General features: G+C 41.5%; 1 protein-coding gene across 1 annotated transcript in view; it reads right to left on the bottom strand.

Annotated features, from left to right (window-relative positions):
• The window catches only part of ankrd13c (ankyrin repeat domain 13C), a 28025-nt gene extending 2796 nt beyond the window's left edge, over positions 1–25229 (bottom strand). Inside the window, exons 1-12 of the mRNA XM_066647743.1 lie at positions 24577–25229; positions 22251–22292; positions 17643–17747; positions 9160–9245; positions 8009–8054; positions 7067–7133; positions 5754–5898; positions 5544–5675; positions 5258–5419; positions 1356–1435; positions 1009–1107; positions 444–544 (exon numbers count right to left, since the gene is read on the bottom strand). Coding sequence (XP_066503840.1) covers positions 444–544; positions 1009–1107; positions 1356–1435; positions 5258–5419; positions 5544–5675; positions 5754–5898; positions 7067–7133; positions 8009–8054; positions 9160–9245; positions 17643–17747; positions 22251–22292; positions 24577–24949 — 1438 coding nt within the window. The 5' untranslated portion in view covers positions 24950–25229. The remainder of the gene's footprint in view (positions 1–443; positions 545–1008; positions 1108–1355; positions 1436–5257; positions 5420–5543; positions 5676–5753; positions 5899–7066; positions 7134–8008; positions 8055–9159; positions 9246–17642; positions 17748–22250; positions 22293–24576) is intronic.
• Positions 25230–25564: the final 335 nt, after the last annotated feature.

Below are 25564 nucleotides of genomic sequence, written 5' to 3'. Positions count from 1 at the left end.
AAGTGGTTACACATCGCTACCTTGAAGACGTGACGACTGGCTGGAGGAGTAACACAGGCACTGGCTGTATGATGGGAGGTGGGGGGTGGGTGGAATAACGGAGAGTAGGCGGTGAATGTGGGGAGACGAAGCGTAGATACGGCTTAACTTAGCACGAATTTCGATGTCTGCTATTTACACTAATGCTAAATTGCTAAAGCTACAATGTGCTAATCTTAAAAGCTCACTCAAGTCTGGGCGCTGGGAGACTCGTCTATTGGGGTCAGTGGCCATTTCCAGTCGCCGGCTCAGAGGAGGCTCGGGTTCGTTTCTAGAGTCGTGGTTCGTTGGTGGAGGCAAAAACTATTCAAATGCCCGGTTCATATCTTGGAAAGTTCATTAGTGTAGGCGTTCGTTAGTAGAGGTTCCACTGTATATTTTTTTATATTTAAATCTCGTCTTACCTAATTTCACAGGAAACCCTGGTGGGAGTTTCATCTGAACAAACTCTCTGAGCTTATTAAAGTGCTTGAAGGGTGCAATCACTTCCAAAACATTTAATAACCTGTGAAAAGAGAGAGACCAGACCATATCCGTCAAATCTAGCCAATCAAGCATGTTTTAATACTGAAATCACAATCAGGAAGAGTGCAATTTTCTAACTGTAATGGCTGCAAATGTTATTAAACCAATTTTAGAAATGTCAGTGTGGAACACTACAACAACTGTTTAAGCCGCGAGAACACAGCTGTCCTCCACGCAGAGGGCTTTAATTCCCTGCCCATTGAGGACACTACACTGTGGGGTGGTTTCTCAGAGAGGGATTAAGCCTAGTCCTGGACTACACCCTCCGTTCAATGACCCTTACTCTTAGGCAAGAATGTTACACTTCCCAAAATCTAGAGGACTGTCTATAGGAGAGCATTTATTAAATGTGCTGGTCTTTAACCTTTCAGCCCTACCTCTGAGAAACACACTGGGAGAACACTGATTAACCAGCGGGACTGATATCAGAACACTGACACTTACGACTCGATGCCCAGAGGGAAATCTTGACTCATGGCTACGGTTGCTTTGAAGTTTTTCTTGCTTTCTTTGCAAACGAGCTCTCTTCCCAGATGAGGCGCTCTGTGAGAAAGAAACAGAAAAGCACATAATGCAATTAAGAAAACATTACAGAGAGTGAAAGTGAATAAAAATGGCTATTCCTGTAAATGAGTTCTGAAAAATCAGATGCGAGTGGAAAAAGTGCCTAAACAAGTCATATTTAAAGACTTTAGCATTTTAGACTCCATTACAGCTCATTATCACATTAATCAATATAATGGTGATTAATTCTCAGCTGATTTAAAGCCACAATTCTGCATCAGACGTACTTTCCCGTTTCAGCGGTGATGTATTCCTCCCAGGAAATAGTGTTTGGGGTGGGTGCAGTCAAGGACTGGCGTCTCACTGGCTACAGGGGTGAGAGAGAGAGAGAGAGACAGACAGACAGACAGACAGACAGACAGACAGAAAGGGTGAGAGAGAGGAGAGAGAGAAACAAACAGAGAGAAAGAGAGAAACAAACAGAGAGAAAGAGAGACACAGAGAAAGAGAGAGAGGGTGAGAGAGAGGAGAGAGAGAGAGAAAGAGAGAGACAGAGAGAAACAGACAGACAGAGAGAGAGAGACAGACAGACAGAGAGACACAGAGACACACAGACAGAGAGAGAGAGAGAGAGAGACACAGACAGACAGAGAGAGAAAGAGAGACAGAGAAAGAGAGAGAGAGAGAGAGAGAGATGACATTAGTAACAAGAAAATGTAAGTTTCCTCTATGATTAAAAAAGTTGATCAGATGAGACCACTCTGATGCTATGTGCCATCTTAACACTCAAGCAATAATCAAAAATGAAAAGAAAACTAAAGAGCACCGGAGAAGACTGCCCAGGACGATCAGCCCGAGTGACTGACAGATTCTTCCCGCTTCTATTTAAGCTGCAGAAGTCTGCAGAGTCCACAGACCCACGTTGCTGCTCCTGAACTTTCCAAAAATACAGATCAAGCTCAAAAGGTGACAGAGTCACTTCAATCCCCTTGGCTGCCATTATTAACCCAGATTCCAGCCAAGTAGAACATTCAGTTCCTACAGAACCACTCTGAAATGTGGTAGGACTACAAAACACTGAGCTATGTTTTTCTTAATTGGATACGGTCAGAAAAATCTACAGCTCACGCACACAATAAGCCCATATGTTTGAATAATGAATCATTTCTGCTATGTTAAAGGTGCACTCATTGAGAATATTGTTTGTACAGTTTTTATACAAAGGCATGAAATAAAAAGCTGATACTGTGTAGCCGCTGGGCATGAAGCTAAGGTCACCATGCTCCATGCCAATTGTGGGCTACAGAGGTTTAAATCCCTCCTGCATTAGGCCCTGAAGAAATGGATCCGCACGCAGTTAGAATACATGACCTTATGGTTGGAGGCCATCAGATCCTCACAGAAAATTCCCAACATCTAGAAGCAGGTGTCCAAAGGCATTTGCCAATTGTGTACATTCCTGTTCATCTAAGGTTAACTGCTCCTTTAAGAGTACAATGGCCTTAAAAGGTCAATCTTGTAACTTTGCATGACATTTTAAAAGAGGGGAATAAATAAATAAATAAATAAATAAATAAAAGCCTGTCATGTAAATGTTGCTTAAACTGCATACGAATATCGTGCAATAAATGCTTCCTAAATTAAGGTACTGAACATGTCATCGACTCACTTTGTATTATATCAAAAAGACAGTATTAACTCTGTCTGACAGATGCTGTTACTATGGCTACTAAAGAAGGTCAAAAGCCTGAAATTCAAGGCAGAATATTTGTCTGTATTTAAAGACACTGAGACAAGAACAGGTAGAATCACACTGAACAAGCATTGTGACTGTCTATGAAACCATGTAACAAAAAAGAAGATCAGTGTTCTGACAAAATAACCGATATAAACACTTGCTTTTGTCAATGACAAATCTACTCTAGCTTCAAATTTGTTCAAATACTACTCCAAGATTATCACGATTGGTTACAGGTTGGGCGGCACGTTGGTGCAGTCACACAGCTCCAGGGACCTGGAGGTTGTGGGTTCAAATCCCACTCCGGGTGACTGACTGTGAGGAGTGTGGTGTGTTCTCCCTGTGTCTGTGTGGGTTTCCTCCGGGTGACTGTCTGTGAGGAGTGTGGTGTGTTCTCTCTGTGTCCATGTGGGTTTCCTCCGAGTGACTGTCTGTGAGGAGTGTGGTGTGTTCTCCCTGTGTCTGTGTGGGTTTCCTCCGGGTGACTGTCTGTGAGGAGTGTGGTGTGTTCTCCCTGTGTCTGTGTGGGTTTCCTCCGGGTGACTGTCTGTGAGGAGTGTGGTGTGTTCTCTCTGTGTCCATGTGGGTTTCCTCCGAGTGACTGTCTGTGAGGAGTGTGGTGTGTTCTCCCTGTGTCTGTGTGGGTTTCCTCCGGGTGACTGTCTGTGAGGAGTGTGGTGTGTTCTCCCTGTGTCTGCGTGGGTTTCCTCCGGGTGACTGTCTGTGAGGAGTGTGGTGTGTTCTCCCTGTGTCTGCGTGGGTTTCCTCCGGGTGACTGTCTGTGAGGAGTGTGGTGTGTTCTCCCTGTGTCTGCGTGGGTTTCCTCCGGGTGACTGTCTGTGAGGAGTGTGGTGTGTTCTCCCTGTGTCTGCGTGGGTTTCCTCCGGGTGCTCCGGTTTCCTCCCACAGACCAAAAACACACGTTGGTAGGTGGATTAGCGACTCAAAAGTGTCCGTAGGTGTGAGTGAATGTTTCTGTGTTGCCCTGTGAAGAACTGGCACCCCCTCCAGGGTGTATTCCCGCCTTTCACCCAATGATTCCAGGTAGGACCCACTTCGACCCTGAACTGGATAAGCGCTTACAGATAATGAATGAATGAATGAATGGTTACAGGTTAAAACATGACTATTTCGGCTTCATTTAAAACAAAATCCAAATCACCACATGTACTGTTACATGTACACAGCTAGAAACACAAGAGGAAAATATTAAATCAAAAATACTAACATAGCGAATTTTGATTCTAGCTTTATCTGGCCAACTGCACAATATTACTTAATGCCCACTGGTCTGGCACTTGACTGCTTTGACCCTGCTCCAACTTGGCCAAGAGTTTCAGTTACACAACACTAAAAAGCCCAAAACGGAACCAAAAAAGGAAAAGTTTAGTTTACACGTGAGAAGTTGAAGAAAGAAAAATCACAAAAGCCATAGGATGAAGTGTAGATGTTAGTTCTTGAAAAATATCTACGCTAGTACAAAAGTCATTTTAAGTTTCACTATCACAACTTATTAATACATTCCAACCAGGGTTGGGGGAAAGTCCTATTTGAGATTGTGGTTGTGGTTGAGATGTCACAGCACATTGGGTACTGGGTTGTTCTGATTGGTCTCTTTTACAGTCTGTGAGTTATTCGGTTACATTTCTCAACTTAAACTAGTCAAGACAACATTTTTGAAGAAAAATGGCAGCTTTTCCAGTTTGACAACTGCAAGCTTGCAAACCGCAAATGAAACACCTTTCAGCCCTCACTGTTTCCTAAATACCTGAGGCACCATCCAGTACCTTTGGGATGAGCTGGAGTGGTGTTGATCCAGAATTAACCGACAAACACCAGTACCTCAATCAAATCCTCGCAGTAAAATGTTCCAACATCTTCCCTAAAGACTCACTGTTAGAGGCTGTTACTCCGGCAAGGCGGACAAACAACCTTTACACCCTCAATGCCTGAAGAAACAGAATCAAACCCTTCGAGGTCAGTATGTATATGCACAGAAGACTGTAGAGCTAAGCTCATGTCCACGACTGGCCAGTTCTGCTTTTTTAAGCTTAGCATTCCTTGTAAGCAACTGTTCTTTTCCTCTCCTCTTTGACACTGATGCATCATTAGCACTGGAGCAGTGCAGGGATTGGCTGGGACTCTGATTTGTGTGAAAGTGTCACTAGCACAGGAGGTGGAAATCTCAGTTTCCATGGAGCTGCTTTAAGCCAGTGAACCACAGTAACAGTGCAGACGCAATCTATCATTAAACTATTAATATCCGAGGCCTTCATTCTTTTCAGTAAAACAACAGAAGCTGAATTGCTCCTTCTATGGAACGTATAGGTGACAGAAAGACATCTGAATATTTACTCTGATATCCAAACGTCTGTGTGTGTATGTCTGATAATGTTCTGGACCTGTGCCATCTGAAATCAACTAAAGGTTCTAGTCCGTTGCATCCCTTACCTCAAAGTTTTGCTCAATGAGGTTCCCTCCTTTACTGAGGCTCTCCATGATGGCTTTATTCCTCAGGATATCTTCTTCACTCAAGTGCTCCCGGCGTTTCCTGGACTCCAGAACTAGGCCGTTGACCAAGTAGAAATCGGCCAGGAAATTCCCAACTCGTTCCTGCAGGGAGTGATTTTATTTTCATAAGTGAGCAGAAAGCAATATCCTGTCCGAAACACTATATATGTAACATGCAGGCGAATAAAAATAATATTAATAAAAAAAAAGGCTCGAGGTTACTAACGGTTTTGTCTTCACGGAACAACCAGCCGGTCTGTGCTCGGGAGAACGTGATGGATTTAGTGGAGAGAGTAGCGGAGTAAATGTCACTGCTCATTAAAATGTCCACTTCTTCTTCTGTCTCCATCTCAGACTCCTGAAGTAACAAAAGTATCAGTATGAGGTCCAGAGCACAGCACCAGAAAATCAGTGTAAATCAAAAGCACCTACTGACCTCATGGTGTATTCGCTGGTACACTTTCTGCTCATTGTCCAACACCACAAAGGACTCAGAGGGGACGGCATCACCATTAAAAATGAAGCTCAAGTCTCCTCTCTGGCATTTCATATCCGTGAAATCAATGAGAGTGGTGTCCAACCTGAGAGAAAGACGGGAAAGAGACAAACAGGGAAATTACATCTGAAATATAATGAGGCAGGATACACTTGGTAATAATTTTAATCACAAGACTATATATAGAGGGGGTCTGCAAAACAATGTGAGGAAAAATCAAAAGGCTGCACTGAGTATCAGCTTGTTTTCTATCAAGCAGAGGCACAAACTGGAACCAGAATCACTTTATTTCACCATGTGTGGTGAGGGCACATATGTATAACATACAAAACAAGCCTGACAGGCATAGAGACTACAAACAAGCATCAAACTAAGGAAGTCCATTATAAAGTGGGCCGAAAGCATCATGTGCAAAGGGCTAAAGTGGATGAGTGACAATAGTACACATGCACATGACAATATATTGTCTATAAGCCAGCCTCTGCACACACACTATAAATGTCCTATAAAATCTGCGTACAGTATGTTACAGAATTATAATCATCTACACAAGTTTAGCTCAGTTCAGATTCACATCTAATTAAATGTAATCACCTAGCTAATGGTTCTGAAATCATTTTATTCTACTCCGCAGATAGACAGGAAGTCCCACTTGATCACAATATGGCGTCATCATTTCAAGTGGGGTGTCATGGGGAACAGATAATCATGCTGAGTAATTTTCCACTTCCACCCACAGCACAACAGAGATTTCACACTCTAGTTAACAGTATTTGTCATTAGTCAAGCTATAAAGAGCTGAGGGCTAGGTGCTTATCAGGCCAAATTCAGACTGCGCTAAATTCTAACTCCCTCTTCCAGTGATTCCATGACACATATTTGCAAGCGCTGATGACGGCCAACACCTGGGCATTTTATAAGATCAGATTGGCCTTATCTGAGCCAGTCAGTGGCATTGAAAGCACATTGGAGTGTGCGCACGACAGACTGCTCCTCTCCACTTTTGTGAACTTTATTTAAAAAGAAAAAGTTAATTGTCTTTTTATAGCCACTAAAATTTCCTAAAAAAATTGAGCAAAGTCCAAAATTACTTGTAAAAACATATTACAATTTAAGACATTTTTTATTCTCTCTCCTGAAAAGTTGTCTTTTAGACGATACAAGGTTAAATTGCACCAGAGAAGATATTTATAAAACAAATTTCACATCTTTAACAAGTGAAACACGTGAGCAAATGATTAGACAAAACATACCTGATGTTGATTCCCTGTTTGTAGATCTTACAAGCGTCTGAGGGCAAAATTCTTGAAAGTAAAGGCACTGTTGGGAGGAGATGAAGCACTTTGAGTAAGAATTCACCTATGTTTCTGTTCATTTTGGTACTGAACAAATATCTTAAAATATGGATCTGATCTTTCAATGTACAGACTTCCAAATCCAACAAGGAAGCTGGTGACTTCAACACAATTATATGTTTTTGGACGGTGCAGACAAGTTCTAAACACAAGAACTGTAGTGGTGTGGAATAAATAACTGCAGATATCTCATAAAAACAAAGGCAACTGCAAAGAACACATCAGAAACAGAAAATGTAAATACTGATAAACTTTTCTGTTTTATTTATTTATATATAGTTTTGGCTGCTTCTTAAAATTGAATGAAATACACTTCATATTTTTCCACAGATTTGTACAAGTATACATCCATCATTCTGACAGCATAAGCAATACATAAATGAGAGTTCTAAACAGTGCAATGTATATGACTATGTATAGAATGAAATACAGAATATGAACCACCCCATGTATAGAAATGACACTGCAGTGGTGACAGTCAACCAACAGGGGGCGTGAAGTTCTGTTCACTCGAAGTGGACACTCCCTCAGAGCAGTTAACTCAGCGTTTTAAAGGGTCACTCCTTTTTTCCACCCATCCTCCTTTCTCTGATCTCTGCCTGTTTGAGTCCAGCTGGCCACTGCACTGATGTAATCCTCTGTGATGCTGCAGTTTCCTCATCAACTAATACAGCTAACTGCTGCTCTGCCAAAACCTCTGCTAAGCTTCAAGCGCCCAGGCTAAAAAGTCAGTGTGTGTTATTATGTCGTAAAGCTATGTATAAACTGCAGTTATGTGGCATTCTTTTCAGCAGGGCCACCATGTACAATCCAGGACTTCAAAAATAATCAGGAACTTACCCCAGCTTTGAAAATCCCAGTGAAGCTCCAAGTAAAAGTCCCCAAGCTGAAAAGCAGAACACACAAGATGAAATCTTAAAATCAATTGTGTATATTAGTGTCTTATTCACCTCTGTTAAAACTGTTAATCCCACCTCACCCTTTGTCATTCAAAAGGATGAGCTCATCTGCAAAACTGGCAAGTGCCCAGACACTGAACACTGAGTAAAAATTAATCAGCCTGAGTGTTATTTACATGATCCTGGCATTGGTGGATAGTAGATCCTCAGTTTCAATTTTGCTGATGATAAAACATGATTGGCTTTTAAATGATTCATCTCTCTCACTGAGGCACCATGTACAGCAGAGGCCCTGCAATTCCTTAATAAAGTTTAACTTTAAACATTCATTGTCTGTAACTGCTTATACAGTTCAGGGTGGTGGTGGGTCCGGAGCCTACCCAGAATTATTGGGCGCAAGGCAGGAATACACCCTGGAAGGAGGGTCACCTGGAGGAAACCCACGCGGACACAGGGAGAACACACCACACTCCTCACAGACAGTCACCCAGAGGAAACCCACGCAGACACAGGGAGAACACACCACACTCCTCACAGACAGTCACCCGGAGGAAACCCACGCGGACACAGGGAGAACACACCACACTCCTCACAGACAGTCACCCGGAGGAAACCCACGCAGACACAGGGAGAACACACCACACTCCTCACAGACAGTCACCCGGAGGAAACCCACGCAGACACTGTGAGGAGTGTTGTGTGTTCTCTCTGTGTCTGCGTGGGTTTCCTCCGAGTGACTGTCTGTGAGGAGTGTTGTGTGTTCTCTCTGACAGTCACCCAGAGGAAACCCACGCAGACACAGGGAGAACACACCACACTCCTCACAGACAGTCACCCGGAGAGGGACACGAACCCACAACTTCCATACTTTTACAAAATATACATTAAATGGCTGGACAGTGCTGTGAAGATTTCAGTGAAGGTACTGATGATATCTGATTGCTGATACCATGTGGTATCAAGTGTTCACTGATATGCTTTAAAATTTCACAAAGTGTACAGCAATTGTCAGGAATACAAAAAAAGTCAGATTCTAATAAGTTATTATTATTCCAGAAATAAAGTTTCTCAACAGTGCTTGCAGGCTTTCACCTCTTTCAGAGCTTTGAGCAGGCGAGGCCTCTTGTCCTCCACGCTCTCTCTGGACTGCTGCTTCAGCTTCCGCAAGAGAGCTGTGACTGTGAAAACAGAGACAAGTGCTTGAGTGAGACATACACCACACACCTCAGGGCTTTACCCACACACTGATTTGGCTCTGGGCTACTTCACCAGCCTGCAGGGATTCAAAATGCCAGTCGGAACTTGCTGAAAGAGTACACTTAAATCTCATGCGGTACCACCTAGATGGGAAATAACACACACATTTTTTAAATTAATTTATTTTTTACACCCAGCTAACTCTGAAATATTGCTTTATGGAATACCCCCTGTAGTGGAGTGGATTCTTAAACAGTTAGGACCTTTCAGAAACCCTCTTCAGTGGGCTTTCTGAACAGACGGTGAGAAATAAATCCTAAGGATATTGACTTGACAACCCAAAGCTGTTTGGTTAACGACGAATTGTGGATCAATGCCCATGCATTTATTTGCAAGCACAATGAGAACTTTAAATGCATAGGCATCAATCACCTGAAAACAGCCAGAGGGTGTTCAATATAAACAGGACTTCTTATAGAGAGAGTTGCAGAAATCATCAATAAAAGAACAGAAGAGACAGCCTTGTTGCTTTGTGGCCCTGCCTATGCCACTGTTCATAAATCAGAGCAGTTTTACCAAACAAGTTGCCGGCCGCATTTCCAACTGCAATTTAAGTCGGTATAATTTACATTAAAGGACCTTTAACGTGATATTTAGAAGCAGAGTCTTATGCCAATGTATCATCACGATACACAACACACATCGACATTTTCAAAGGTTTGTGTACAAGCCAGAATGCACAAAGAGCATAAGCTAAACATTAATTACACGGTATGTAATATTTTATTTATCATTTCAAAAAAAGCAGTTACAAAGGAACAGATGAAAACTAACACTGCTAAGAAGTGAATTCAGTCAAGTATTCATTCATTCATTATCTGTAATATTCATTATCGCGGTGGGTCCAGAGCCTACCTGGAATCATTGGGCGCAAGGCGGGAATACACCCTGGAGGGGGCGCCAGTCCTTCACAGGGCAACACACACACCCATTCACACCTATGGACACTTTGAGTTGCCAATCCACCTACCAACGTGTGTTTTTGGACTGTGGGAGGAAACCGGAGCACCCAGAGGAAACCCACGCAGACACAGGGAGAACACACCACAGTCCTCACAGACAGTCACTCGGAGGAAACCCACGCAGACACAGGGAGAACATACCACACTCCTCACAGACAGTCACCCGGAGGAAACCCACGCAGACACAGGGAGAACACACCACACTTCTCACAGACAGTCACCCGGAGGAAACCCACGCATACACAGGGAGAACATACCACACTCCTCACAGACAGTCACCCGGAGGAAACCCACGCAGACACAGAGAGAACACACCACACTCCTCACAGACAGTCACCCGGAGCGGGACTTGAACCCACAACCTCCAGGTCCCTGGAGCTGTGTGACTGCGACACTACCTGCTGCGCCACCGTGCTGCCCCTGAATTCAGTCAAGTACAAGAACGAATTTGGTCACAGAATCAACCAACACAAAAAGCTCAAAGCTGTGATGAGAGAACATTTAAAAATGGAATAAATACATAATAAATAAATAAATAAATAAATAAATAAATAACCCTCCTGTTCAATATCTATACATTTTATATAACTCCTACATGTTGGGATGTGTGAAAAGTTTTAAAAATTGTTCACCGTAAAACCTCTAAGCCAAATTTAACATGTCTGTGCAATTGAACCGTTTTTATGAACATGGCTTCCTGTATTCCAACTCTTACTTTCCTTGTGGGAGCCATTTTAATACTGTGCTTGTACTACAAAAATGTATTGCTTATCCCTATTGGAACTAATAGCATCGTAATCCCGAGATACAAAATTCTACCGAGACCCTATTGGGCTAATTTGCTTTGTATACAACTCAATAAGGTCATTCATGATTGCATCTGACGATTGAGTAAAGGTAAACTCAGCTTACATTTTAGCATGATACTGTCAGCATGGAGCTAAACGTACGTCAGTCGGCAGGGACAAAAGCATAAGGGACCATGACAAGGATTTAAAGAATGTGAATTGCTCTCATCAATGCACAAAGAAATCTGCTTAGACTTCACACTTCAGCCCAAGTCTTAGAGCAAATTCAAAGCATTACGTAACATGTTTTAAACTGTTGCTGCTGGCCTTGTGGAACAATCAAAAGAAGAAAAACATGTTTTTATGCCATAAACGAAAAAAAAAAAAAAACCCACAACAGCTAGGAAGACAACCAGGATGTCTCTCATTTTAACACACGACCTGAAACCACTGAGAAAATGATCAAAGTCCTCAGCGCCTGCTTGTTCCCCATGTGTCCATCACTTTCTGAGATTATAAAGATCTTAGTCTCTCAGACCCAGAGATCCTAAAGTTTTTAATTAAGGAATACGGCCATGTCCAAAAGCACCCACTGTGGACAAATACGTTTAATTGGGTGCCCAACGTGTATAATCTCTAGAAAAGTATTAAAAGGAAAGAGATGCTCTGAAAGAGCTTAAAGGCCAAGCACCACTTAATGGACCTCCATGAGTATTTCACATTATTGTAGTTCCTGACATATATAAGTATTAATTAAAATGAAAATAGCAGCTTAATTTGCTTTAAAACCGACATTTTTATTAAACTGACGGAAAAACCCGAGCTCCTGCGGAAATTCTCGAACGCAACCGTGACGTCACTGGTGGACAACAGCTGAACAACGCGGCGGTAAAACACCGTTATGACTGACTGTTATGACAGTATCTAGCTAAATAACCAACATTATTCATGACAATAGCCTAGCAATAAGCTAAACTCAAATGTAGAGGTACCGTTATTCTTGTAAATGTGATCGAAGTCGAACTCGAATTCATCCGACACTATAAACCTCCGTAATGCAGCTACGTAGCCGAGTATAATCTGAGCCACCGAGTTTAGCGAGTCAAGCTAACGTTAACTAACACCAACTAAAACAGGCGAAGTGAGTGTCCTCACCCTGTTTACCTCCATGTTACAGAGGCTCTTGAACACCTTTCGTTGGTGTCCTTACATGCCCATATTGTTGGAAAAGCGCCAGTGAAATGAGCTACAGATAACGGAGTGAGCGGACGGTCCTTTCCAAAGTGCCCGTTTAAAGTGGACAAATTTAGTCCATTTTCTGGATATTTTGGGATCTTTGGGTCATTTGTTCACAGATGTCCCACTGTACATTGAATGATTGCAGCCAAAAACAACACACCTTTTCATCATTTTGCATTAAATTAAGTGCAGCTTCTAGAGTTGTTGTCCACCATCTACGTCACAGGCAAGACGCCTATTAGAGTTTCCGAACACCGCTGGAGGGGGGGTTGGGGACCAACGATCTTTTAAACCTTATTCCTTGAATTAGTAAGAAATAACATGTTTTCTGACTCTCAATAAACACAAGTTAGGAACTCAAACTCCACTGTATTTATTTGTTTAACACTTTCATAGAGCTGGTGCTTAGCCTTTAAATTAACTTAAATCCCCACAACCAATGCCAAGTGTTGGCAACATGGGTATAAAGCTCTTTAGATTTGTGCTGTTAAACTACATTTTCAGGGGTGATGTTACCCTTTTGATGAGTTTTAGTAGTCTATGTGATCCAGAACTAGTAATGCAACAGCCAACGTGACCTCTGGCTGCCATCAGATTCTCACAGCAAATGTCTAAGCATCTAGTCTAAGGACTTCACACAAACAATCTACGAATTTTAGGTTCAATTTTGAATAAGCAGGTTCCCATAGACGTCTCAGCATATAGTATATTTAATTCTCCAGTCACATACTAAACAAAAATCAGAAGATGACCAGACTCTGCTGAGCTAGAGACCCACCCTGTGTTTTGTGGACAGGTGTGTGTGTGCGTGTGTGTGTTTATGTCTGTGGCTCATCTCCAAAAAAGTAGTGCCTTGTAATCACAGACAATGCAGACCAGTACAGTTGATTTAAATACAGTGAATGTGTTTTTATTATTATTATTATTATTGATTTAGTTTGATTAAGCAACCAATTGCAGTTAGTTTGAGACTATGGTGCAGTCAACTTCTTTTATATTATTGGAGGACACGGAGAATTTTGTCAGTCTTCAGTTTGATAGATATGAAACAAGCGTTCATCAAGCTAATGATAAAAACATCTTTCTACACCCATTAGCCATCGAGCACAAGATAAGGTTCAAGAGAACACCACACAGTAAGACAACCCCCGCCGCCAGCTGATTCCTAGAGAAGGACCTTTTATTTTTGTTTACCCTCTAGTTTTTGCCATATATTCTGCTCAAATATCAGTCATAATCGATTCCCCCCCGACAGCGAGTCTCCTCCAAGTGCACATAGTGTCATCAGACACAGGAGGTTGGGACAAGCAGGTGCTTCACCAATGTATTCAAGGCCAACCAATTACTTCTTTTAGAAATGTCACCAAGTTTGTATTTAAAACTAAAACTGAGGGATTTTTTTTTTTTTTTGTCTTCCACTTCTACTGAAGTTAAAAAAAGAAATTGAAAATCCCATTCAGAAAGTTCTTAAAATTATAAGTAAATGTTTGTTTTCATGTCCTCTTCCCTGTTTACACAATCAAACAAACACACTTGAAAAATCAAGCAGTTTCTTTTCAATTTATAAAACTCTGGGTATCAACGCCCATGTGCCTAGATGAGCCCAGCCACCGTTATTGCTGTCACATGCCAGTAACCCACAGCAAGGAAAGTCCTTGGTGTCACAGTCATTTTTGCCATTCGTATCTACATATTGGACTTTTACATTTATTTATTTTTTATTTTTTAAACCACAAGCTAGATAAAAACATGCATATTTACTGAAGATTAACATCTCAAAGTCAGGTGTATACTCTTGTGCCCTTGCTCTAGAACCCTCGGCCATGGGTGGCCGAAACATCACTTATCTCAATCTCCTGATGAGATTAAAACATAAAAGGTCAGAGGTCTTTTAAAGGGAATTTTGTTTAATCCTGACAGCCCTATATATTATTTTAAATACTTAATCTATTTATATGTGAATGCACCTCTTTAACTCTAAAGCTAAAGTGTTATCATGATTCTGAATCTAAATGCTGCCCTTCTACAAACAAGGACTACTCCAGCTCTAAAGCTACTTGTTGGTGAACCCTTTCTTAGAAATGTTAGGGTGGTAATGTATACTGTAAGATAATGTCAATTACAGGAATCACATATGTACTCTCTCTCTCATACTTGTACACACTAACACTCACTTCCACACCAGCTTACTGACGCTGGCTTGCTCAAGATATGGGTAAGCAATCCTAAAAATGGCTCTTAGCATTTGCGTACTGATATGAGTCAACCGACTGTAAACAGGGCAACATCCAGCAGCTCTAGCAACACAACAGCAAAATAAGACAGAAAGAAATAACTCTGGCTGTATCATGAGGTTAAAAGCACACAGAGAGCGGCACACAAAGAATCAACTCTGGATCACGGCCAGGTCATGATTGGCTATATCAAAGCTTAGCCCAGAGCAAAAGACTGTGAGCTGCCTTTAAGCCCACAGCCAGACAGTGCTCCATTTCCCTTGAGGCTGAGACTCACCTCCATATAACAGTAGTCTTTTACTGACAGAATGGAGTGGACTCACTGAACAGCATTTGTGCTCCTAGATTCCCCCTAGTTATAGAGTGCAATTCACTTTTACTGTACTGCCCCCGAAATCAACGTGTGGGTGGGGAGGTGTTTCCTGCTTCCCTCAAAAAGACACAAAGTGCAGTTTTTACACTACTGAACTAAGAGTAGCTCTATTCTACGTATTACAGTTCAGAGAAGCATTACAATCATTTTGACGCTGTAAATGTAAGGGTTAATACTGGGTTTTCACTGTCTCCTTCAAATGAATCAACCTCAAAACAAAAGATAATCATGAAAATGATCACAATACAGTTTCCCCCATAGAATCCATCTCTAACATGACTCCTCAGCACAAAAGGTCATGACCAAACAGGGCTTGATTATACTGACCGCAGCTTTAAACCACAGAGCATCTTAAACATGCCTGCGGTGTGATGTTGCCTCAGGGGAGACGTGGGAGGACTGAATGAAACATCTGAACGTAGAGCAAAACATCAAAGAGAGGTAAAGACGGTGCATTTACCATTTTACTCTCAGGAAGTAAGTCAGGCAGAGAGAATTAACTGGAGGGCAATGTGGACACTGATTTATCATGACAAACTTAAACCAAAGTGTAGTTTAAAGACTAAGCACCACTTAATGGACCTCCATGAATATTCCACATTATTTTAGTTACTGACAGATATAAGTATGAATTAAAATGAAAACAGCTGCTTAATTTGCTTTAAAACTGACAATTTTATTAAATTGACGGAAAAACCCGAGCTCGCTACGGAAATTCTCGAACGCAACCATGACGTCACTGGTGGACAACAGCTGAACAACGCCGCGGTAAAACACCGTAATGACTGACTGTTATGACAGTATCTAGCTAAATAACCAACATTATTCATGACAATAGCCTAGCAATAAGCTAAACTCAAATGTAGAGGTACCGTTATTCTTGTAAATGTGATCGAAGTCGAACTCGAATTCATCCGACACTATAAACCTCCGTAACTTTAACTAACACCAACTAAAACAGGCGAAGTGAGTGTCCTTACCCTGTTTACCTCCATGTTACAGAGGCTCTTGAACACCTTTCGTTGGTGTCCTTACATGCCCATATTGTTGGAAAAGCGCCAGTGAAATGAGCTACAGATAACGGAGTGAGCGGATGGTCCTTTCCAAAGTGCCCGTTTAAAGTGGACAAATTTAGTCCATTTTCTGGATATTTTGGGATCTTTGGGCCATTTGTTCACAGATGTCCCACTGTACATTGAATGATTGCAGCCAAAAACAACACACCTTTTCGTCATTTTGCATTAAATTAAGTGCAGCTTCTAGTGTTGTTGTCCACCATCTACGTCACAGGCAAGACGCCTATTAGAGTTTCCCAACACCGTTGGGGGGGGGGAGACCAACGATCTTTTAAACCTTATTCCTTGAATTAGTAAGAAATAACATGTTTTCTGACTATCAATAAACACAAGTTAGGAACTCAAACTCCACTGTATTTATTTGTTTGACACTTTCATAGAGCTGGTGCTTAGCCTTTAAATGAAGAGTTCCAGAGTCAGTGGATTTAGAACAGAAACAATTGATTTTCCATACACACTACTCTTCAAAATATTAGTAAATAATGTTTTCCTGATATTAAACCAACTTAATCAGGAGTAATTACTGTAATTTGCTGACAGTACTATTAGGTGTCTATTAACCTATTATTAAGCAGCTAACCACACACATGATTCACCCCATTTTTGGTTTAATACAATATAGGTCAGCCTACCAGTTCCACACTTGTCTAGTTACGGATTTATTTTTGAAGCAATTTTAATGGATGCTCAAACAGTGTCTAAGCTTAAGCTGTGTGTAATATCAAAGTAGTCACAAGTATGAATGATCAACAGCTTCAAACTCGGAAATTTGACATTGGAGACAGGTACAGTGACCCTGTTTGGCAAATCTCAAGTGATCACTCACCATAAGTTTGTATACTAAATAATTTATTTTATAAATGCGAATACAAAAGGAAAGCTGTTGTGAAAACTGTTCCTGTCCAACTGCAAATTTGACCTCTGGGCTTCTGCTTTAGCATTTTATGCTAACATTTAAATGAACTTGTCCACCCTGTCTGGAAGCACATCTAATTGGCAGCTTATCAAAATCAGGAAGTAAATATGAAAATGTATTAATGCTGTTTTTGCATAAACAAAGTTCCAATGTTCAGCCATGCTATTCAGCCTGATTGAGAGCTGCTGCTTTTCAGCTCATGTTTTGACACTCGTCCTACCTGGAAGAAGACAACAATGATGAAAGCTACAACAGCAGCCACAGCAGCCCTAAAAATAACAACGGCTGCTGAGATCCTTATACTTTTAAACCTTTAATCTTGCTAACGGCAGTGTGTGGAACAGGAGCCCAAAAAAAAAAGCAGGCTAATATTTGTGATCAAAGCTGTCAGGTCAGCCGCAGCAGGGTTGACGAAGCATGGCTGACAAACACACAAACGTACATGCAAATCCACTAACCAATTCTTTTTCATCTCATAACCATGAGAGGCCAAGAGGAGTTCCCCCCCCTCAAGCGATTAGCTAAGAGGGTGCCACATCTGAAGACACTTACTTTGGAGCAATAACAACTGATGTATGGTCAGCTCAAAAATGTTATGGCTCAAGCAAATCAGACCTCTGCATTTTCATTAAGGGACTTTTTTTTAAGCCGGCTGCATAAAACAGTCTCAGTTATAATGAGGGTTGAGAAAACAGGGCTGTGATGTTTTCACACAGTGATGGTAACTTACTCATTTGTCGGTCTCCGTAGCTGATGGCTTCTGCTAGAGGACTCCATCCCTGAGCATTTTTGACCTTTACTGGTGCATTGTGGGCTAAAAGGAGATGGGCACATTCTGAGGACAAGAAAGACAAGGATGCTACATTAGGAATGCAGTGAGAAAATAGAAGCAGCATTTGATTCACATTTGGTGCCATTTTAAGTCAATTTATCAAACATCAGAAAACTAAAAAATTTGCTTTAAAACCCTGTAAATTTGTACTTTTTGTGATAAAACACTTTTTGTGCCCACCACTACTCCCTGCAAATCTGTGATTGGATCACTGGGAATGGATTTAAATACCAGTTCTAAAGAGGGTGCCATATCTGTTACCAGGGCATTTCCGTCCCATTCAGTCTTAAAGCTCCCTTGTTTTAAACCTAAAAGGAGGCCCAGGAAGCTTAATTTAACATCATTCTGATGCCACCGGCACAAAGGAACAGCTCTAATTTTGTATTAAAGTCTCCACCTCCCCGGGGAACATGTCCAACTCCAGCAGCACTAGAAAACCTAATGAAGCCCTTGCCTGGTAACCAAACTAAAACATGACACCCACGATAGAAAGTGTGTGAGTACTCGGCAGGGGAGGGGTGGCGCTGGCAATAACACATTCGTTTTCTCTGAGAATCCATTAAAAATACAAAAAGACAACAACTTTCTTTCACTTCAATTGTAAACCAGAAAATTGCAAGCGTATGTATATTCCACCCCTTGGTAAAACAGCAACAAAATGAGCTTCCCTTTTAGCCACCATGGCCCTTGTTCTATAAACCTGGTTTCTTGAAAAACACAAACAGCTAAAGCAGCCCCTTACTGATGCATTTGGAAACGGAAGAAGACACAAGCAACAGCAAACTGGCAGAGCGGATAATAGTAACAACTGTTTTGCAACAAACTACAACTGTCTGCACTAAATATCTAACAAAGGGCACACCATTGCTCTGTTGGGGCAGAACAATGCCTTAATTCCTCCCACTCAGGCCTTGGTGCTTGGCCCATTTACATTAACAAATATCATATAATTCAAAAAAGAGCCCTGTTTTAGATTCACATAATGAAAAAAAAATGGCCGTAAAGACACAGTACACATCATCAAAGTCATTAAGGGGGGGAGAAGGAAAAAACACATAAAATTACATTAAATGTATATTAATGACTCCTCAAGGAAAACACTGAATTATATAAATAATAAAAAATAAAAAAAATAAAACATTCATTAGTGGTTGCTGCTTTCAAAAATATGTGATTATACAAACAGAATTACGAGTAGAGGCAGCACCGAGGCGCAGCAGGTAGGTGTCGCAGTCACACAGCTCCAGAGGCCTGGAGGTTGTGGGTTCGATTCCCGCTCCGGGTGACTGTCTGTGAGGAGTGTGGTGTGTTCTCCCTGTGTCTGTGTGGGTTTCCTTCGAGTGACTGTCTGTCAGGAGTGTGGTGTGTTCTCCCTGTGTCTGTGTGGGTTTCCTCCGGGTGACTATCTGTGAGGAGTGTGGTGTGTTCTCCCTGTGTCTGCGTGGGTTTCCTCCCACAGTCCAAAAACACACGTTGGTAGGTGGATTGGCAACTCAAAAGTGTCCGTAGGTGTGAGTGTCCCAGTGATTCCAGGTAGGCTCTGGACCCACCGCAACCCTGAACTGGATAAGCGCTTACAGATAATGAATGAATGAATTACGAGTAGACCTGTCGCGATTATTTGAGCTAACCATGACTATTTGCGCGATCATTTTATCATTTATTTCAAATCCAAAGAGAATACACCAAACAGTAAATAACAGATGTTTACACCATTGTACATTTGATTTGATTTTCTGCTTATTTTGAGATTTTGCCACTATTGTTTTTATGCAAACAAATTTAATTTAAAGACAGGGCAAGGGACAAATATCTTTATGAATACGCTATTCAATAGACTGTATAAGTTCTTTATTATAATAGTTTGTGTACATTACTACGCTATAATTAATATACAGGCCTATTAATAAACTGGGGGTGTAAATAAAACAGAATTAATTATTATTTGCAATTACTTGTATGACAATTAACTGTCAGTTAATATTTCATAATCAGGACAGCCCTAATTACGATGTCATAATGCCAGTAAATGCATGGCTTCTATACACCATTTAAAATATAGAGGCCCGCAGAGAAGGCAAAGAAATGTGCCAGAATCCTTTGCTTGATCTGCATATCATGTTTATGTAATAGGTACCTTATTCATATGCATAATGTGTGATTAACATGGTGACGGCCCGAATTTAATAAGTTATAGTGAAACGTACTTCAATTCTGCTACTTTAAGTGAAGGCCTATTTTAGGGCTGGACAATTACTCAATATCAATATATATCACAATTAAAAATATTTCAGTAATTATCAGAATTTCTAAACACATTTTTAATATTTCAATGTACATTTACAACATCTGTTACTGACTGAACTCGCACTCATTTTAAAATTTAGTGTTTAAAAAATTAATACTGAGAAAGGCAATTGTTTTGTGTTGGATGGTGATATCATGCTTGATGTTTTTTCTTGGAAGTTTTTCCAGTGGATTTTATACTGTTCATATCCATATCTGAATTATATCTTATAGCGCAAAATGTATATATAATTTGTCCATATTGTTCAGCCCTAGCATATTTCATAACAACAACAAAAAGTACTTGATTAATTAAAGGAGTACTACATAACAACCAAAGAGTTGTGGTGTATATTTTATGCTTGTTTTCAGTTTTTCTGAAGCATGGCTTCAATAATAATTTAGGCTATAGGACAAAGGCTACTCACTTCCACACAATTTCACACATAAAACTGTAACAAACAACAGACGTGTGAAACTAAATGCTACAGCAGCATTCAGAAATCACAACTAAGCAAATAAAACTACATTTTTTTTATTTAGGTTTAATAGTTTAATCATTGCATGTGTCTATTTACACGTGGTCAAGCTCCGTCTGTAAACACCTCTGAATATGGCTTGAGTGAGTTGATTGTAATCCAGTGGCAATTCTTCCTGGCTGTGTTTGCACCTGGCTTTTCATGCAGTCAAGTGAAATCTGAACATAATCCGATCTCCATAAATGCTAATGAGATGCAAGGCGAAGAGTTTCCAAGAGATTTTTTACACTCATGAAAACTTGAGGCAAAATAGTGAGGATTTTGCTCTGAAGGATATCTGGTGCCCATCAGTGGGATATAGACTAATTGTTAGTTACATTAGCCGTGTAGTTCCAGTGCAAACCTAAAAACAGACACCAAACATGTCTTGGGTAGTTACGTCCATGCCGGAAAAGGGAATAAATCATGAAAATGTGATCTGTGAGCACCCCTTAAAATTACTGCTTAAGGATAAATGCTGAAACTGCAGAAAGGCTGCAAACATCAGGACATAATCTGGAAGTGAGAGAAGAAAAATATTTCCCCAGCAGCTCCACAGTCCGTAGAGTGCTGATGTAGTGAGTGTGGGTGTAAATCTCAGAGCCAGAGATTGGCCCGGACAAGCAATGACCAGCTGGAGAGGAAGGGAGAGGAAACAGTCTGCTACTGACCGTCACCACAGAGAACCAATCCTGCTGCGTGATGTAAGCATGCTTTTTCTCGTTTCCCTGCTTTGACCTATAAACGTCCCACCCTCCAACCCCCACCTTGATTGTGTAATAATGCCAGCATTTATCAGAAATACTTTATGTAAGAAAGAACAGAATGGCTCAGCGAGTGGCTTGTCCTTTGGCTCTTTCCTCGCTCTCGGGCCACCCAGGATGAAGCTCCAGCATCAGGGCCGTTAGTACAGAAGCTTTGCTCCGCTTGGCTCGGCTTTCATCAGCTGAGTGGACGCAAACACTGCTGCTGGACTGCTGCCTGGTCATGGCTGTAGCAAAGACCTCATCATCCCAGCCAATCAGAAGACAAGGATGAATTGTAGGCTGTAGCTGGGACACTTGCCTCAGCACATGAGCTAGAACCTTTCCTTCTGAGTTTACAGATATGCTACATTAATTTGGACTTTGGAAATGCATTCATTGGCAGCCATATTGCATACATTGGCAGCCATATTGTTCTAGGTTGCCTTATTAATCAAGGCAGAATAGATAAGGCAGAATTTAGCAAGTGACATCTGCATACTATTTGGACTGGACAACTGCTCACAACCTTGTGGAATATGGAGAAGGAGCATGAGTAGAGCACAGACACTGAGAGGGACATTCATCGAGTGTGTCTCAGTCAATACCTCTCTGATAATCAGGAAGCAGTCTACTACTATAATAGTTAATGAAAGATTAAGGAAAACAAAGATATACCCGGTTAAATAACGTTGACATGCACTTATCATGTACCGGAATTACCAAAGGGAAAATAAAAAAAAAAGTGTTTCGAATGTGAATAAAATTTTGATGAATTTGCTTTGTAAAAAAATAATTTCTGGTCCGTTGTTTACATCCCTAATCGGGTCGCTAATCCATGTAACAGGTCAACTTCTGTTTGCCTTTGCCTTAAGAATTAGAGTGCTTCGGGCCCCGAATCTCAACGTTGGAAGCAGCCAAAAATAATTAGAAAGAAAAGAGCAGCAGCTCCTGCTTACCTTTATGACCCATCATTACAGCCAGATGAAGAGGAGTATTTCCTGCAGAAAAGAAAAAGATGCACAAATGAACCTTATGACACAATGTCAACTCACAGACTATTGCCTCCAGAATAGATATCCTTGTGACAGAAACACGGGTAAAATACAGAGCAGAAGGGCCCACTAAACACCAGTAAATTCAATCTGAATTCTTAGAAAGAGTCACTAGAGAAGCGTTTATACTCCGTGTCCTGTCAAACACGTTTATCACTTTTTAATCATTTAGCAAGGCAGCCAAAGAGTTGTCGTATTAAATACTACACGAGGAAAGAAAAATAATTTAAGGCTAAAGAAAGTCTAAAAAAGACAGCTAGTTTAAACACTGGCGATTCTGAAAGAAAACTATTGCTACAAATTTTCAAACTGTCTGCATAATTACCTTATAAAGAGATAAATTAAAGCAGAGTGGTGTGGACTGTGTGAACTGCTTCATTCTACAGTCATTGACTTGGACAGACTTGTTAACTACAATGATGACAGGATCTGGACATTTAAAAAGTGTATAATGCAAGGTTTATGACATATGAAACCTCTCCTGACAGAATGATGCTACAGATTAAAGCAGAAATGGTGTTTATGGCTTATTTCTTACATGACACATTCTAGAGGAACGCAAAAAACATCCCATGAACATTTTAACAAGGTTTAAGATGTAGGTAAAAGATGTAATATTTATAACATTAGTAATATTTGACATTCATACTGCTCTGGTTTGAAGATTTGCTTGAGTAAACCTTTCGTATTTTCTTCATTTCAAATCTAAATTTTCAACACAAAGGAGTACCCGGGTTAGAGCTGGAAACAATTTGTTGTGAGGGAAAAAGTGAATCATCTGATGAGATTTCCTATTACACAGAATTACATAAGATTAAAACAGAAGTATACATTTATATTTGTACACAAAAAAAAATACACATTCCTGGAAAAAGGTGACTAAGAACGTAACAAACCACATCTTGCAATCATTAAACAACTTCACCAAACTCCAATAGGTTTATGTTTAAAAAAATAAAAACAATCAGTTTGCATCTTGGTGACAAAATTATGAAGAAATTTTAAAACATCCGTGGAAATACCCTTCAAGAGAATTTCAGCAGAATTAAGAGGCTCAACTTTAGCCTTTAAAAGTCCTGAACAAAACTACACAACTAATAACACGCTCAGGCTTTAATTAGACAGTTTATTTTCGAAGATGAATGAGGGATACGGCTATCCATTAACGTTAATGAGGTACTATTGCTGCTGAATAATAGACGTGGCGCCTTAAGCCTGTAGCCGTTTTTTTAAGTAAGCAGCCAGTAAAACAGCGCTGTTTTAATTTTATAAAGAAAAACAAATACTCATGAACATGCCAAGAATATTTACACACAGATATTGATCCAAATTGGATGTTAGCAATGACTAAACCTACTTAAAATCTACTTAAAAAGTTGGAGAAGTTTGCCAACACAGTAAGTTAGCTAGCATGCTAACGCCCCTGAAATGCAGCCGCTGTGGTAAACAGAGCTGAGGGCAAGAGGAGGCGTCTGACTTTTGCTTCTAACCTCTCTGCTTCTTATTCTAATTTTAAAGTTCCACCTTAAACTTAGTAACAATTAGTCACCAAGTATGTCTCGCTGGCTAATATATTTTCCCTCGTAAGACCACTCCCACCATGTACCCATGACCTGGTAATCCTCCCAAACCCTAGACTTTTCATCTCCGATACAGCTTCTACATATGATCTGAAATCAACTGAGGTGTTATCTATTCTTTCACTGTAAAAAGACAACAGCTCAATGGGTCTGAAAGAACGTTACGCTAACAACACACCAATTTCTGAGAAAAGGAAATAGACACAAAAGAATCTCTCTCAGGGCAGTCACAGAGCTGCTGTTGCTCTCAGAACAACGGACTGACCGCCCCAGGGCCTAGACCTCAGCGTGAATGGCTGTGTTGAGGCGTGAAGCTGAAAATGCACAACTTTTCATGATAAACTTCGACGTGTGGTGAATTGTCCCTGCTGCTGTGTTAAAAAACACCAAAACAAACAAACCCCGCTGTGATATATGAATACGGTGGAGGCACCAAAAACCTGAAACAATTTTATTTTTTGTATTTGCAGCTCCTGTTTATTTTCTGTTCGAAACATTTGTTCTTCTCTCCCACGGGTTACTGGTCCGGACTGTAACGGAACCGCTGCACCGCTCCTCGCGCAGGAGCTGTGGTGAGGACCGTTAACGGCAGCCTGTAAACTTGAGCTCAAGCAAAACAGCCGGGGAAACGTTGAGGAGCAGAAACTCACCGTGAACATCTTTCTGCGCGATGTTTTGAGTCCGAATGAGGGACGAGAGTCTCCGCACGTCTCCTTTAAACACGCATTCGTGCACCGGGAAATCGGCGGCGCTCCGAAGTACCGGGTTTTTGTTTTTGTCGTCGACGGTGAGGGGGGCCGTGGCGGCGGTGTTGTTGGCGTTAATGTGGGACTCTCGCTGCTGGGACTGGGACGGGGACCGGACGAGCTTGTGGTTGCTGAAGATGCGATTCGCCTTGTTTTTGCCGCCACCGCCGGTAAAGGTGCCTGTGGCTGCCGCCTCCTCGTCAGGCTCCAGTAGGTCCTCGTCGTCCTTACCCGGTTTGTGGTCCTTGCGGAGCGAGCGGATCTTCTCTCCGGTCATTGCGCCGAGCGGAGCGAAGGGCGCGGCGGCGGGCCGAAGAGTGCGAGGAGGCGACGCCGCCGGTGGATGCACGCGCAACGGAGCAACGACAACAACAACGGCGGCTCGCACACCATCAAAACAGCCGTGTGTCAAAAAACACACCGGCACGGCATCGCTTACCGTTACCGACCGACTAACCGACTTAAACTCGCGCTTCCCAACGCGCCGCTCCTGCCGCCGCTGTCATGCTAAACAGACCGAGAAAGAGCCCAGCCATCTGCCGTCTTCCGTTCCTGATCTCGCGAGAAGGGGGGGGCTAACGCTATAGCGCCCCCTGTCAGCTCATTATTGTGTGTGCACTGGCGATGTGGGGGCATTTTATTCCAAGTGATCATTTTCATTCCCTACACCCTGCTGCCTACACCCTACTCCTTACATTTGAATGCATAAACCCTATTCCCTACACCCTACTCCTTACTTACATCCTAAAGCCTAATTCATGCTCCCTATTCCCACAGCACAAACCATACTCTCTATCCCACTGCCTAAAATCTGCCTGAACCCGACACCCAGCATCCTACAGCTTTAATTATGGCCTACACTCTGTTCCCTAAATCCTACTGTGTGAACCCT

Source organism: Hoplias malabaricus, chromosome 16, assembly GCF_029633855.1.
Source record: "Hoplias malabaricus isolate fHopMal1 chromosome 16, fHopMal1.hap1, whole genome shotgun sequence".
In the NCBI taxonomy this organism is placed as follows: Eukaryota; Metazoa; Chordata; class Actinopteri; order Characiformes; family Erythrinidae; genus Hoplias; species Hoplias malabaricus.
The sequence above is the reverse complement of the archived record's forward strand: the minus strand, read 5'-3'. Positions and strand labels throughout refer to the sequence as shown.